Source organism: Dermochelys coriacea, chromosome 2 (genome assembly GCF_009764565.3).
Source record: "Dermochelys coriacea isolate rDerCor1 chromosome 2, rDerCor1.pri.v4, whole genome shotgun sequence".
Lineage (NCBI taxonomy): Eukaryota > Metazoa > Chordata > Testudines > Dermochelyidae > Dermochelys > Dermochelys coriacea.
Genome location: NC_050069.1, coordinates 88,957,663 through 88,974,781, shown reverse-complemented (window position 1 = coordinate 88,974,781; position 17,119 = coordinate 88,957,663). Strand labels below are relative to the sequence as shown.

At 41.5% G+C, this 17,119-nt stretch overlaps 1 protein-coding gene across 1 annotated transcript in view; it reads left to right on the top strand.

The window, feature by feature from the left end:
• The window catches only part of LAMA1 (laminin subunit alpha 1), a 156,032-nt gene that overhangs the window by 61,218 nt on the left and 77,695 nt on the right, over positions 1–17,119 (top strand). The window contains exons 8-13 of the mRNA XM_038393112.2: positions 576–754; positions 1,806–1,911; positions 2,399–2,559; positions 7,431–7,571; positions 8,666–8,839; positions 13,534–13,635. Coding sequence (XP_038249040.1) covers positions 576–754; positions 1,806–1,911; positions 2,399–2,559; positions 7,431–7,571; positions 8,666–8,839; positions 13,534–13,635 — 863 coding nt within the window. The remainder of the gene's footprint in view (positions 1–575; positions 755–1,805; positions 1,912–2,398; positions 2,560–7,430; positions 7,572–8,665; positions 8,840–13,533; positions 13,636–17,119) is intronic.

Sequence of the window (17,119 nt, the reverse complement as noted above, 5' to 3'; positions counted from 1 at the left end):
TTCACATCTTTAATGCCTGGAGCAAGCTACAGACATTTAGGAGCCTATTAGGCATAGTTCATTTTCCAGTTGAAGCAGCCCGGCTAGTAGAACCTTTAGAGACTAACTGCATTTAGAGATGTAGAATATTTTATTAGTATACAGGCCCAAGTCTACTCTCACTTAAATACGTTTTACACTGGTGTAGCTCTAGTGACTTTAGTGGCATTAGTCACTGGTATAAGTGAGGAGAGGAATTAAGCTGATAGTCTTCAGTAAAGTAAAATGCTAAAGATGTAAGAACACTTACTAGAAGTTACGCATGTCACTAAGTGGCGATAGGATTGGGTTAACGGGAGCTACAGAACACCATTTAAAAAAAAATGTTGTTAACGTTGTGATTGTTTTAAAAGTTACCTGCCCAGGAATGAGATAAATGGGTATTACTGTTTTTGTACAGCACAGCCAAGGCAAAGCATGCATCTGACATGGATTGCTTTATTGTTCTACATGTATTTTTTACTCTTTTTATTTTGGATGTGCTGTAACTGTTAGAAAATGTAAATAAAATGTATTTCTTTGCGATTTCTTTTTAGAGTGCAATTGTCATAACAAAGCAGAAGATTGTTATTATAACCAGGCTGTGGCAGATCAGAATAGGAGCATAAATATTCATGGACAGTTCCTAGGAGGTGGAGTCTGTATAAACTGTACTCAACACACTACTGGGATCAACTGTGAGATCTGTGCTGATGGATACTATCGTCCATATAAAGTAAGATTTATCAAACTACAGCCGATTGCTTTGATTAATAATAAATGTTGTCATATGCGTATTTCAATCCATTGAATGTTATTAAATTTAATTTCCACACTTAGAGTGTGACTAAAAATTGTAAAGTCTTCTTCGTAGATCAGATACCAATCTTACAGGTTCCAAATAAATTTAGGCTGATTCTCTAGCATGTTGAAAGGACAGTCCCAATTCCTTTGTAATTAAAGAGAACTCTTATTGTCATATGTGATTCTTGTAGAAGTGATGAGCTATTGCAATAAACAGTATTCTTCTCAATATTTCATTTAATAAGTATGTGTAGCATATGCTCTTTCTGGGCCCATCTATATCTTATATTTTACAGTGACTTTCCAGTTCAGTTGTATTAAAGTATAAATACTATCCCTACCCTCATTCATTGGATACATAGATACATTTGTTATAATTTGAATACAAAGGATAAACATCACTAGAAAATTAATTTCGTTTTACTTCCAGCAATCTAGGTAGGTCTCCCTACGTCTGGACGTACTGTGGCCAAGTGAGTAACCTCCTGTAGCAGGGACATTTATTCTCCTCAGTATGGAACTTTCTCTTTTCCAGATAAGGCATTGATTCAGCAAGTTCATCCACGGGGCACATTAGGGAGCTCAGGTCTATGTTCTCAAGCACAAGTGTGAGTGGAGGCCATGTATAGTTCAAGTATAGTTAGGTAGTAGGCACAGTCCTTCACAAAGAGAAGTAAGTCTCATGTTGCATGTGCTCCTGCTTCCTTATTCTAAAGAGCACTGAAGAGATACCGGCTTAAGTCTGATTCTTGGCCAGTAAATGACTTGTGTGCTTATGGTTCCAGATTGCCTTAGTTTGGCCCTGAGCCACCTTGAAGCAAGGGGAAGGCTCTCAAAGAGAAATTTAACCTCCGTTAAAGAGAAAATCTCACTGTTATACAAAGCTTTAGTTTAGTTTCAGTGGCAAGAAACGGTGATGAATGTTTACTATTTCCACTAATTAGTTTACAAGTATGACAGTTAAAATGTACCATTTGTTTCAGGTTTCTCCCTATGAAGATAACCCTTGCCATCCTTGTGACTGTGATCCATTTGGGTCTCTGAGTTCTGACTGCATTAAGGATGATGATCATTCTAATCTTCAGCATGGTAAGGGACCATGAAATACTTTTTCTGTAAACTTCAGGTGCCCAAGAGTGAGGAAACATTGTGCTGTTAAGGTATCACATTAAAATGCCAGTAAATGCCCAAAAAGGAAGGGAAGATAGGAAATACAACATGCTACAGGGAGTATTGGATGCCTTGATCCTGCAACTTCTTGTGCATGGGTAGAGGCCTTTGCTCGTTAATAACAAGTTACAGGATTGGGGCCTCAAACTGTTACATATATTAGTTCAAACTGTGAATTGATACAGTGGATATTTTTCCTGGCAGAGGTTCTGTGGATCTAGTATTCTAACACGAAAAAAATATGTACTGGGTTGGTAATATCCCAGTTATCTGTGCAAAATGTGACTAGAGCTGTATAGCTTGGTAAACGAGACAGTTACATTGCTTCTCCCACTATTCCATATTTCACCCCCAGTCTTCTATTAATCCTTCATTTTTTTTTTCATTATCATTTTTATATTTCAAGGGACTCAGCCAGGTCAGTGTCAATGCAAAGAAGGTTACACAGGAGAAAAATGTGATCGCTGTGCATTTGGCTACAAGGGCTACCCAAGCTGTGTGCACTGTAACTGCAGCCTGGTTGGAAGCATTAACGATGACCCTTGCACAGAACCTTGTCTTTGCAAGGTAAGTGACCTGCTGATCTCACTTTGATTTACTGTGAAATCGGTAGCTGAGTTTGTAAGTGCAGTTTTAATAAGGGAAATTACTTCATACTTTTGTCATGTATGATGTTGTACTTTCATAGCAATTAACTGAGATTTAAACATTGCCCTTCTGACAGGGATTTGAATGAGAATTAGCAGCATATTTCTGTTATCGTAGAGAAGCTGTGATAAGCTGTGTAGCATGATTCTATATATTCCAGATAGAAAGTTCCATATAAAAGCAAATGCCAGACTGCATAAGAACAACGTGTGTGTGTTTTGCGGATGGGTAGGTGGTGGTCTTTAAAATACATCATTCTTATTAAAAAGAAAAGGAGGACTTGCGGCACCTTAGAGACTAACAAATTTATTTGAGCATAAGCTTTCGTGGGCTACAGTTCACTTCAACGGATGCAGTAGCTCACAAAAACTTATGCTCAAATAAATTTGTTAGTCTCTAAGGTGCCACAAGTCCTCCTTTTCTTTTTGCGGATACAGACAAAGACGGCTGCTACTCTGAAACCTATCATTCTTATTGAGCAGTTAAAGGATATATTGAAAACATTTAATTTATACTATGTATTCCTACATATTTGAAAAAAAATTGTAATAGTTCTGAAAAATTAAATTGAGAACTATACTTGAAAACTAATTTTATTGTAATTATTTAATTACAAAACATAAACTGTAAAATGATGTTTAAAAATTAGAGACCTGGTTTGCAGACTATTTTCTTGGGCAAATGCAAATTTGTAATATCAATGAATGTAACTTCCTATTAAATTTCATGCACATGTGGTTTCTGCAGAACTTTGATGTGAAGGTGTGTTTTAATATTTGAAGATGTTACACTTAATTTTCAGCAAGCAAAGGTAGCAAATTGTTTCTTTTGGCCAGGTATGACACTAGCCAAAAAACAAGCAAACAACAAAACAGTGGTTGACATGACAATTTTTGTAAAGCTGCTCTGACCCCAATTTATCTGATCTAAAACACTGAACACATGAACAAACAAAAAGTCAGATTGCAAATAGGAAGCAGCTTTAGTGGCCAAGTTAAACAAGGAACACTAATGGCTACTTTACTCTGGTATAAATCAGAAGTAAAACATATGTAGTTAATGAAATCTACTGGTACAAATTTGGACAAGAATCAGGTGTGTTTACTGTGCATTGGTGGAAGTGGACTTACCGTGTGGCCTTCGAAAAGTTAGATCACTGAGAGCAGCAGACAACCAGCCAAGGGGCACTGGGAGTAGCAGGGGTCCCAAACTGGGTGAGAGGAACCAGTTTTCTGCCCCAGAAAACAAGTAGAGATGAGGAGGGCCACTGCATTCTACCTCCCCGGAGACTGAAAACACAGTATTGACAAACTCCTCCAGTTTTAGCAGGGGTTTTGTGATATTTTATATTTTTCTTGACAGCCCAGCTCTTGGAGTCATGTAATTAGATAAGTATCACAGCTTTCATTTTAAAAAACAAAATGTCTAGCCCTCGTGCTTATAGAGAAAAACTTGAAAATGTGACCCAAATGCACCCAAAAGACTCAGAAACCAGATGGAAACCAAATGTAAAAACCAAAATTTATTATTTTATACAAAAAAATCATGATTTTGAAGCCAGTCTCATGATTTTTCAGCACTTGGGTTTGGCAATTTTACAGACAGTAAGAAGGTACTTGCACATTTGGATCAAAGAAATGGCCTGAAAATCACCCTGGGTTTTCCTAAGGTTTGCAAAACTCAGCAGTGGCATAGGTTGGTAACAAAAGCATGCAGCATGCCTCTTTAGAATGTTTGTTATGAAAACTTCACACAACTAATTCATATCCAGGGGAATTTACAGATGGTGATCTGGCCAACAGGAGGCTCAGACATTTTGCTGAGGGTTGTGAGTGACTAAATACTGACTACAAAGGGTCATATTCTGTTCTCAGTTATACCATGGTAATTCTGGAATCAGGAGTGACTCCACTGACAGAAATTGAGTTAATCTGGATTTAACTTAGAGCAGAATTACTTAATACTCTTTATTTGTTTCTTCAACAAAAATTGTCTGTCTATGGTGAATAAATTGCTAAGCAGTCTTTGAGTAGTGTTTTTTTAGGCTCTATAGGAATTTAGTTGAAGGGAGAAAAATGGGTCCTCTGTTCCACAAATACAATAGGAATACATTAAGGAATTAAAATAAAAATGTTTAATATAAAATCAAGTAGGACTTCACTTTCAAAGCTATATCCTAGTTTACAGTATACCAATATGTGTATATGTGTATATGTGTATATGACACCTCATGCATATCAAACTGGATTTACTGCAGTCGTCTTCCTGACAAATAGTAGAGAGTGAAGGGAGAAGAATGCGAACAAGAATTGTCCATATTTTCACTATTGCAAGCATGTTTCCATCAGTAGGATGTATAAAAATGACTTTTTCATATGACAAGTCTGTGCAAAAAGTACAAATAAAAGCCCAGAGCCAGTTCTTGAGCTTTGACTAAACTACATATGCTGCATGTTGAGAAAGTGGTGTGCTAAGGTAGCTGTAAGGCAGCTGTATGCTACCCGGATCATGGAGTGATGTGACTGCTGGGATAATCAATGGTGTAATCAATCAGTCTCAGAGCTGCTCTACCTTATGCTAACTGCCAACGTATCTATGCAGATATTTAAATGATTCTCGAAAGGGCAGTTCCGGTGCCTGGGGATCATTGAGATATAGGGGTGCCTTGACAAACAGACCTTTTACCATAGCTGCACCATCTATGCTGTGAGGGGAGCTTATGTATAAGCAACTCTGGCAGCTTTACACCATTCAAGTTAAGTTTCCTCTAAGCTGCGTGGCTGCGTAGCAGCCTATTAAGCGCTGCTTAAGGCTGCGGCAGGAGAGGTGCCTCTCCCCCAGCCCCAACTCAGCCCTGGCCTGGACCTGCCGGGGGAGAGGTGCCTATCCCGTGGCACCAGCCCTGAAGCTGCCGCAGCAGGGAGTGGATCCTCTCCCCCCCCAGCCCAGGTGCTGCTGTGGGGAGAGAGAGCTGGGGAGAGTCCTCTCTCCTGGCTGTAGCCCTGGGGCAACCTTCACCCCAAACCCCTCATCCCTGGCCCCAGCCTCGAGCCTGCACCCCCAGCTGGAGCCCTCACTTCCTCCCTCCCCCTCTGCCCCATCCCTGAGCCCCCTCCCGCACTCCAAACTCCTCGGCCCACCCCTGCCACATGAATTTTATGTGAACCAGTATGGAGGTGGTGGTGCACAAAACAAAATTCATTCCGCACATGTGTGGGGAAAAAATTAGAGGGAACACTGTACCCAAGGATTTCTTTAGGCAGCTGAGTACCCGGCCCAATGTGTCAACACTTGCAATTATCAGTGCAATACCCCAGATGTCTTATAAGGTTCAGTGCTGCTGCTATGGTACTGAAAAAGTTCTTTTTCTAAACTGGCTTGAGTCACTACTGTGACCCAAAATCACAACCTTTTCATAGCTTGTGCATAGGATGGTCCGACATTGTAAATCTTTGGGCCTGATCCAAAGCCCACTGACCTCTGTGGGAGTCTTTCCATGGACTTCACTGGGCTCTGGATCAGGCCCCAGATCCTGTGCTGCAAGTGTGAGATGCTCATTCTCACACCATACGTATAAGTTGCCATTCTCCGAAGTTTTCACTTCAATGACAGCAGTTAAATCTGCAAAAAGTCAGCCTCAAAATTGGGAGTTTATGTGATGGGCCACTGATAGTTTGATTCATTAATGAGAGAGTCCTAGCATGGCACCTGGTCATTAGGGTACAATGTTTTATGTAGGAGGAGATGTTTTCTTTTCCTACATCAGTAATGCCAAAATTCAATTACACTGCATTTCTTGACTGAATACCGAATCAATTCTATGCTGATTATTTCAAATCCCGACTGCTCCAGATGTTTTAAGTAGAACTGGACAGAGAGAGATACTCTATTTCATCTAAAATTTGGTTTCATTCTGATTCAGAATGTAAACTGAAATATCTAAAATTCTGTAAAAAAGAGGATGAAGTAGACATGCCAAACCAGCGGAAAAAAACGCAGAAATTGGGTTTGTTTTGGCTTAATCGGCTTGTGAATTGCTTATTGGCTAGTTTTTGGCTGGTAGCTTGTTGCTTGGTTGGCTTGTAGCTTGTTACTTCTTTTTTTTTTTTTTTTTTTTATCGGTTCCTGGCAAGCAAGGGCAAGGGGTGGAGAGAGTCAGGGTTGCACAGCGGGCTTACCACAGTCACGGACTGCATGCTGGGGGTGGGGGAGACGATCTAGTCACATAGAGTGTTGGGGTTCTTAGGGATTGGCTTGTTTTGGCCTTGTTTTGAAATGTGATTAGATTGATTTTTGACTTATTGTGAAAGTCTGGGTGCTTATTTAGCACGTGAAATTTGCCAATGGTGGGATGGATCCTGGCTCTGGGGCAGTCCATGTGGTGTGCTTTCCTGGAACCATGGCGCCTGAAAGCCCTGGGATTCCCGACTCAAGGGCAGTCCACCTGGTGGGCTGCCTGGAGGCTCAAACCCTGGAAATCTGGACTTCCAAGGAGCCATATGGGTGAGCTGGTGGGAAGATTTCAAAACCTGTCTGGGTTCTGTCGCAAGTTAGCTGAAACTGAATCATCTGTGTGGAATATTTTGATTTAGATAAATCGGGAAATTCCAACAAAACAGTGTTCTGACCAGCTCTCGTTTTAAGCTCAGTGAGACTTATTCAACATATGCCTAGTGTGCTGAAATCTGTTTTGTTTTATATCTTCCTGAATGCTGTTATACCTAAATTCCATCTAATCTACAATATTTACTACCAATCTAGTGCTGATATAAAACAAATGTTATTCACAGGAAAATGTAGATGGCGAAAACTGTGACCGCTGCAAACCAGGATTCTACAATTTGCAAGAAAGGAATCCTCAGGGCTGTACGGAGTGCTTCTGCTTTGGGGTTTCTGATGTCTGTGACAGCCTTGCATGGCCCATCAGTCAGGTAGAATACTATGGCTGTGACCTAATGTTCCATAAGATTCCCTCAGGCAGTTGCAGAAATGTGTTTCTGATTTCCTCTTAACATACAGCCCATCTCACTGAAAATGCTGGAATCCACACACAGGACTGGACTGTGGCTGTAAAGTCACAATCCTGAGGTCTGCTGACTATAAAGGAGCCCAGCCCCCATTGGAGCTGCTGGAGTCATTATACCCTACTCAATCCCAATGCTTTTTGAACTACTGGCTATTGTAAAGCCTGCTACACGCTTTGAAAGAGAGCAGTGTTCACTGTCCTTGCAGTGGAAAAGCTTGTCCGGGTGGTGAAGAGGAGAGCCAAAACCACGCTCCAAACACTCCTGCCGATTGGAGCCTACTGCAACTGCAGGTGTCAGTCTCATGCAGTCTTTGTGCTAAGGGAATAAAAGGACTATAAATGCCACTAGCTCCTGTGCAGAAGTGCAACGAGAGGAACAACTTTGTTGGGCATTCATTTCCCCACCTTCATCCCTTGCATAGTTTGCAGGATTAGTCAAAATCTAGCACCAACAGTTTTGTGTACTAAAAAAATCAGTAGAAGAAAATGCATTATATTCTTTTTAACTCTCTCCACAGCCCTCTGTCTTTCTACTGACAGAAATTCTAATGTGGGTGTATAACTCTTCCCCTCAGTAGAACTGGTTCCTATTCCTGACTCTTCCTCTGTGTCCTTGGGCAAGTAGCTTTCGGTACCTCAGCTATCTGTTTGTAAAATGGGGGAAATGGTACTGTATTTAACTGTGGGTGCAGTACTTGTCGAGTGTTAATGAGATCTTTGAATGCAAGGTGCTACATCAGTGAAAAGTATTATCATTTGTTCATTCAGTTTATACTCTAACACAGTGAACTTGCTTCCTCACTCAGTTACACTGATGTAATTCTGTCCCAATCCAAATGAAGTCTGCGGCTTAACGCTGGCTAGAAACCCCTTTAACTAAGAGCAGAATCAGGCCCTTCATGTTTGTATTACTGTTACAAGTGAAGTTTTACATATAGTGATGACTTACCCAGTGATGTAGGTCTGACTTCATTAATTTAGCTCTCTTCTTTTTCTAAGGTGTCAGATATGGCTGGGTGGCTGGTGACTGATCTGTACACTGAAAAGAGGGTGGAGCCCCAACAAGGCCAGTTTGCTGGACCCCATCAAATAAGTGTTAACAACACGGCAGCTGTGAAAATACTGAAATCCACTTATTACTGGTCAGCACCTGAGCCATACTTAGGAAATAAAGTAAGTTCCCAAGTAAAAAGAAGCTGACTCTTAGTCCATACTCTTCATATATTTTCTTACCGTATTGCTCTAAAAAGCTCTGTGTTGCTCATTAACAGTAGTCGTAAACTATCAGTACTGAAAAGAAAGTTTTCACGTTTAATGAACACTGAATACATGATAAATTCATCTAAATATGTTCAATAACTTTTTCTTCGTTTTTTTAATATGGAACATTATTATTTTTCAATTGTAATGTTTATTTCATAAACATTGTCACCTGTAGTTTGTCATTTCATGCAATCTATAATTGTTCTATAGACACTTTGTTTGCAGTGTTGTTGCAGCCGTCATGGTCCCAGGATATGAGAAAGACAAGGTGGGTGATGTAACAACGTCTTTTATTAGATTAACCTCTGTTGGTGAAAGAGAAGAGCTCTGTGTAGCATGAAAGCTTATCTCTTTCACCTACAGAAATTGGTCCAGTAAAAGATATTACCTCACCCACCTTGTCTCTCCCAAAGAGACTTTGTCATGTAATGTAAAACAATTGAAAATTACATGTTAGAGGTCAGTGAAGTGGATCTAAAGGTTCCTGCTGATGAATCATGTACATTTGGAAGTATTAAAGTTTTATCTGTAAATGTTGATTTTACTGCGTGCGTGCACGCACACACCAACAAAAAAATTTCCATTGATGATAATCAAAATTTACATATAGGCTCAGTAAGCAAAATGCTGCTTGAGAGCTGATTATAGTTTGATTTAAGATTTTTTTTATTTTGTATACTTTAACATGTGATATTGACAATTTGTTTTTTAATGATCATAAAGCTTTAACTTTTAAAATCTCATTGTTGCCATCATTAAATAATTACTATCTCTGATCCCCCCCAATTACTCAACTGTGAAAATTTAAATCTATAAAAATAAAAAAATGTTTAAAAAGAAACATAAATATTATCAGTCAAAATTATATATTATATACACACACATACATACACATTTTGCCAAGCCTAATCATGAGCATCATTTTGGTTCCACATGATGAAATTTCTGTTTTTTCAGTTTGCTTTTTAAAAACCTAAGCAATCACAAACAAAAATATATTAAAAGAATGTTATTAAGGTTGCAAAGTCAAGCACTCATGCAAGAGGTCTTGTGAAGACAATAGGAATTAAAAATTGCATACACACAAGGGGCCAAATTAAGTTGGCACAGGAAAGAATTTTCTGTAGTATCTGGCTGGTGAATCTTGCCCATATGCTCAGGGTTTAGCTGATTGCCATATTTGGGGTCGGGAAGGAATTTTCCTCCAGGGCAGATTGGAGAGGCCCTGGAGGTTTTTCACCTTCCTCTGTAGCATGGGGCACGGGTCACTTGAGAGAGGATTCTCTGTTCCTTGAAGTCTTTAAACCATGATTTGAGGACTTCAATAGCTCAGACATAGGTGAGGCTTTTCGTAGGAGTGGGTGGGTGAGATTCTGTGGCCTGCGTTGTGCAGGAGGTCGGACTAGATGATCAGAATGGTCCCTTCTGACCTTAGTATCTATGAATTTATCTATGAATCTATGAACCTTGATCCTGGCATTTCCTAACTTTTGAGTGTTTGACTTTGCAACCTTAATAATACGTACTTTTAACCTAATTTTTTGTGTGGGTAATTTATAACGAGAGTAGGTATAAGATATTGAGACCAAAATGTAATTTTCATGATAAATATCAAGTCCCAGCTCCAGTGCATGGGGATGTTATAGCTCCTCAAATTAAAGGACTCCAGAATTGATGTAGGCAAAATGACACATTTTTCCCTAGCCTCATTCTTGGAAACAGCTGAACTGTTTTGACTGAAATAAAAAAAAGGCAACCTGATGCAGAGGTCTAACGTAAAATTTCTGCCTAAACAGATAAAGTTTGGCAAAGTTATCAACAACTAAAACCAGAGTCTTATAATGGGAAGTGTCAGGCTACCTTTATAACAGATGTTGCTATCAGTCCCACCTGTAATAACAACATAAGATTTCTAAAACTGAAATAAATCAGTGACGGGGAAACAAAGAAAAAGAAAGAAAGCTAAAGAAAGAGGAAACGAAAAACCAACAAAACCCCACTGTTTTGACTGCATTTTGTGTGTAGGCAGTTTCCCTGTTTCCTGTGTATAGGCAGTTTCTTTGTTGCTGAAAAGACACTTTTATACCTAAAAACAAAATAGCAGAAAAAAACGCCTTACTAATATTTAAAAAATGGAATTGGAAACAAATTATGGACATACTATTTGAAAGTGTGTCTGTCAGAAACTGGAATTTTTATAAATTATTAAAAAACCAAAATAAAAAAAACTCTGACAATATATATTTTTAAGTAATATAACCAGACACATACATCTATTTTGATATTTTATTTTATTAAACTAGATTCATAGATTCATAGATACTAAGGTCAGAAGGGACCACTCTGATCATCTAGTCCGACCTCCTGCACAGCGCAGGCCACAGAATGTCACCCACCACTCCTATGAAAAACCTCACCCATGTCTGAGCTATTGAAGTCCTCAAATCATGGTTCAAAACTTCAAGGAGCAGAGAAGCCTCCCTCCAGTCAACCATGCCCCATGCTACAGAGGAAGGCAAAAAAACCTCCAGGGCCTCTCCAATCTGCCCTGGAGGAAAACTCCCTCCCGACCCCAAACATGGCAATCAGCCAAACCCTGAGCACATGGGCAAGATTCACCAGCCAGATACCCAGGAAAGAATTTTCTATAGTAAATCAGATCCCATCCATCTAATATCCCATCTCAGGGGATTTGGCCTATTTACCCTGAATATTTAAAGATCAATTACTTACCAAAATCCCATTATCCCATCATACCATCTCCTCCATAAACTTATCGAGTAGAATCTTAAAACCAGATAGATCTTTTGCCCCCACTGCTTCCCTTGGAAGGTTATTCCAAAACTTCACTCCTCTGATGGTTAAAAACCTTCGTCTGATTTCAAGTCTAAACTTCCTGGTGGCCAGTTTATACCCATTTGTTCTTGTGTCCACATTGGTGCTGAGCTTAAATAATTCCTCTCCCTCTCCTATATTTATCCCTCTGATATATTTATAGAGAGCAATCATATCTCCCCTCAACCTTCTTTTAGTTAGGCTAAACAAGCCAAGCTCCTTAAGTCTCCTTTCATAAGACAAGTTTTCCATTCCTCGGATCATCCTAGTAGCCGTTCTCTGTACCTGCTCCAGTTTGAATTCATCCTTTTTAAACATGGGAGACCAGAACTGCACACAGTATTCTAGGTGAGGTCTCACCAGTGCCTTGTATAACGGTACTAAAACCTCCTTATCCCTACTGGAAATGCCTCTCCTGATGCATCCCAAAACCGCATTAGCTTTTTTCACAGCCATATCACATTGGCAGCTCATAGTCATCCTATGATCAACCAATACTCCAAGGTCCTTCTCCTCTTCCGTTACTTCTAATTGATGCATCCCCAACTTATAACTAAAATTCTTGTTATTAATCCCTAAATGCATAACCTTACACTTCTCACTATTAAATTTCATCCTATTACTATTACTCCAGTTTACAAGGTCATCCAGATCCTCCTGTATAATATCCCGATCCCTCTCTGAATTGGCAATACCTCCCAGCTTTGTATCATCTGCAAACTTTATTAGCACACTCCCACTTTTTGTGCCAAGGTCAGTAACAAAAAGATTAAATAAGATTGGTCCCAAAACCGATCCCTGAGGAACTCCACTGGTAACCTCCCTCCAACCTGACAGTTCGCCTTTCAGTAGGACCCGTTGCAGTCTCCCCTTTAACCAATTCCTTATCCACCTTCTGATGTTCATATTGATCCCCATCTTCTCCAATTTAACTAATAATTCCCCATGTGGCACGGTATCAAATGCCTTACTGAAATCTAGGTAAATTAGATCCACTGCATTTCCTTTATCTAAAAAATCTGTTACCTTTTCAAAAAAAACTATGGCAAGTACACCCAGTCACCCATATTAAAACAATGATTTTGTGTGCCTCAACCTTATTACGTTCTTCATACAGTGATGGAGTAAATGGCTATACTACACAGTGCCTATACATAATGACCCAAAAGTACCTAGCTGGAAGATGCATTTTGTATAGTTCAATGGTTGGTGAAATTCTGGTCTCACACCAGCCTTCTACTGATGAAACTCCATTTACTTCAGTGGGGCTGTTCTCGGTTTACATGGTGTATGTGACAGCAGAATCAGGGCTAAAAGGTCCAAATGTTGTTTAAAAAAGCAATAGGAATGCTGAAGATCTATCAGAGAAAATGTTTCAAAAAGTTTGAATAACTTCAGTACACTGTGCCCATTTGCTAAAAAGTAGTCTGAACTTGTGATGTTTTTTGGAATTCACACTGGGGGCTTTACAATGCACTGTTTAATGCATCACTGCAGTTCTATAGAACCTGCTGCTAGCTTTCACAAATTGCACAGCAGGGATCCAAGACTTCTGTAGATATGGGGACATGACATGTTACACTTCCAGTGACTTTCACTGATGTGAGATGGGGATCAAACCCTTACTGTGTAAACATTGCTGAAGTGATCAAAAGAACATGCCATATCCTCTGTTTAGTTTGCTGCATGTGTGTTGTGCTTGTCAGCAGCTATCCTCCCACACTGATTGCTGTTAATTTTCTTTTAAGATTTGGATTTTATAATTTCAGCTCACTGCCTTTGGTGGATACTTGAAGTACACTGTGTCTTATGATATTCCAATGGAAAGTGTGGACAGTGATATGGTATCTAATGTGGATGTTATCATTCAGGTAAGTTTTTTATTTAACTGGGCTTTCCTCAAAAATATAGAGGAATGATGGTATGCAATGCTAGATTAAAAAAAATAAAATAATATTTACACCAGTTTTTACCTTAATTATTAAAGGTCAACAAAATTTTATTGCTCAATATCCTAATCTTTCCAATCATTTCTTTTTAATCCTGGGCACTCAGTCTCTGACTACCTTTAAATAAGTACATGTTAACATAAAATTTATGGAGTTGAGCAAAAGTGGTGATTACTACATGTACAAAGCTCTATTTACACGAGGAATTAAAATAGGTTGTTGTCTTATTTATAAAAGAGATGTATTTGTTTATTGGTTTAGATTTATCTAATACTTAACAAGATGCCTACACAAGATCTCTAGGCACTCACACACTGAATCTTAGAGCATAATGCAGTGTAGTTGGGCAGAGAAAGTTAATTCCACTTTGCAGAGGATTTTGATATTTAAATTTTGGTTTCTTTCTGATTCAGAATGAAAACCAAACAGTTCTAAATTGTCTGAAAGGGAATGGCACTCCAACTGTGAGACAGTCCACATAGTGCTGGAAGCCCTGGCAACCCCGACTCCAAGGCAGTCCATGTGAACCTTGGGAGTCCAGGCTGCTAAGGAGCCACAAGTCCGGCAGCTGGGACTCGCAGGGCTTCCAGGCTCTTGGCTGTCCATCAGCCCTCAAGGTAGGCAGCCAAGGAAACCTGGTAGATAATGTTCCATTGGCCTCCTGCACAGGTTCTGTCAGAACTTCACTGAAATCCAGCCATCTGCATGAAACTCTTTGATTTTGACAAATCAGCGAATTCTGATGGAAAAAAGGCTTCATTGGAATTTTTCCAACCAGCTCTACTCAGCAGTGCTAAAATAAATGGTGCTTTCCATCCCCCATCATTCTTGAAACATACCTTCAGCTCTTTCCAAAAACCCTATCAAGCTGATGGCTCTTCCAAGCCTGCTTGGAAGTTCACCAAATTTGGGTTATTTTGAATGAAGGAGAGGAGCAAGTTCCAGAGTTCTAAATTCCTTATAGAGAATGCCCTGTGAGCAGCTCCATCTCTTTTACAATATAAGATATCCAGCTTAAGCACCTCAGTTTTTCTCAGTTGTGGATTTATACTGTGGGAAGTAAAGCAGTCTTTCAGGCAAGTCCCAGTCCATTTAAAGCTTTCTAGGTCATAATCAACACTTTAAATTCTACCCAGAAACTAGTAGGTAGCCAGTTGAGATCTTGGGCCACTAGTGATAAATGTTTGCAACAAAGTGCTCCACTCAGTAAGTGAGCTGCAGTCTCTAAGTGAACGTCTACACAGCAAGGAGAAGCCCATGGCAGTGAGCCTTAGAGCCTGGGTCTACACTCGCACTTCTATGTTAAAAATAACAGTGTAGATGTTCAGGCTTAGGCTCTGAAGCTTAGCGAAGGGGGTGAGCTTCAGAGTCCAAGCTCCAGCCCAAGCCTGAACATCTACACATCTATTTTTAGCTCCGTAGCACAAGCCCTCTGAGCCCAAGTCTGCTGCTTGCTGTATAGATGCCCCAGGTGGATACAGATTTATACCTGTGGATGCAGATATCTGCAGATATGAATTGGTATCCACAGAAGCGCAGGGCTTTCCCAGGAATCACAGTATCAAAAGTAGCAGAACTGTACCACCCCCTCCAGCCCCACCCACTAGGGGGGCTCCAGGTTCACTGGCAGCTGTCTCTGGTTGCACTTTTGTGTTAAGCAGTGCACTCGTCCCCGACAGGAGACGCAGACAGCTGTGTGGAAGGGACAGGGGCAGGGCTGGGCGCTGGGGGTGGTACAGCTGTGCCAGAGAAGCTGCCAGCGCAGGGCGCTGGCTCCTGTGAGCAGCAGCCCCATGTTCTGCTCCTTTCACTGCTGCGGTTCCTGGGAGAGCCCTGCGGTTGTGGATACCGATTTATAGTCAGGGATATCCTCATCCATGGATATAAATTTGTATCTGTGCTGGGCTCTATGTATAGACACACCCTAACTGGCTTAAAGATGTATCTCCATGTAAAGCATATTGCAATAGTCATTTCAATTTAGCTACATTTTTGATCGTGTAAAACCTGAGATAAGATTAGAATAAGCTTCTTTAAAATTGTTCACAGGATCTGCTGCAGAGGGCTGAATGTGTCATGGTCAATTGTTGAGAATGGCAAATCTGCGGCTTTTCACTGGTTTATATGCACTAAGTGTAGTGTGTGCGTGGACAGATGCATGCCCATCATGTCACATAGGGTGATCAGACGTCCTGTTTTTATAGAGCCAGTCCCTTATTTAAGCCTGCCTGCAGGTGTCCTGTCTTTTTCTTAAAAACAGGCAAATTGTCCTGTATTTTCATCTCTTCCCCATCAGTACTGGCGGGTCCTGCTGCTCGCTGGATCCCTGCTTGCCAACTGCCTGCCCTCCAGCAGTGAGTGGAAGGGTCCAGTGGCTGACTATGGGAATGGGTGAGCAAGGCTGGTGGCGGGGCAAAGATGCAGTGCATGGGGATGGCTGCTCCCTCTGCTGGTCCATCAGCAGAGCTCTTGCTGTGTGTCGTCTCTCAGCCAGCAAGCCTCTGCCCGCCACCCTGCTTCCGGCCGACGCCGACTGCACACTGCGAGCTGTAGTGGCTGGTGTGTGTGGGCAGGCACCAGGCAGTGGCCAGTTATGTGTCTCCTCTGCTGTCCACCCATTGGCTCTTTACGTGCTCCCCTTCTTGCTGTCCTCTCCCTGCTTTGCCCCTTCACCCCCACCAAACCCTGCTGCACCTCCATACCCCTTGGGTGGGGAGTATCCTGCTCCTAGTGCTGTGAGGAGAACCAGCCCCGGTCAGAGTGCTCAGCTCACCAGCAGCCTGGACGGTAGGTTCCTTCCTTCCCCCACTGCTTCTGGCTGGTCTGACGCCCTGGGAAAGCCCAAGACCCTCTGACCTGGGGCGCTGGCCAGGAGGAGTGGAGCCCTGTGTGTGTCAAATCCCCACACAGCGCTGGCATGGGAAAGCCTCTCTGCTCATCAGCTAAGCTCTGGAATGGAGAGGGGAAGCAATTTCCAGCCTGTTCGCCCCCCGACCCTGCAGACATCACAGTAGCTCCCCCAGGCAGAGGCTTAGCATCCTCTTCTCTCCCCCCCCGCCCTGGGTCCTGTGCCGTCCCCTACGTACCCTCGCCTGGCCGGTTTGCTGAAGCCCCTGCAGTCAGGTTCCCTGGGCCCTGGTGCACAATGCATCCTTAGAACTTAACTCCTTCCTCCCCGTGCAGTAGCTGGGGGACAGGAGGCGGCTGGGTTATGTCAGTGGCCAGTAGCAGCCTGGAGGTGTTAGCTGCCTTTCCACACTGTGTGGGCAGGAAGGGACAAGCTACTTCCGGGGGGGGGGGGGAAAGGAGGGGAAGAGAAAAAGAAGATATGAGCTCAGCAAAGGCATGGGCCAGGTCATCCCTCTCCTCTGTGTCTGGAAGCATCTTCTGTTCCTTCCCTCCCGAA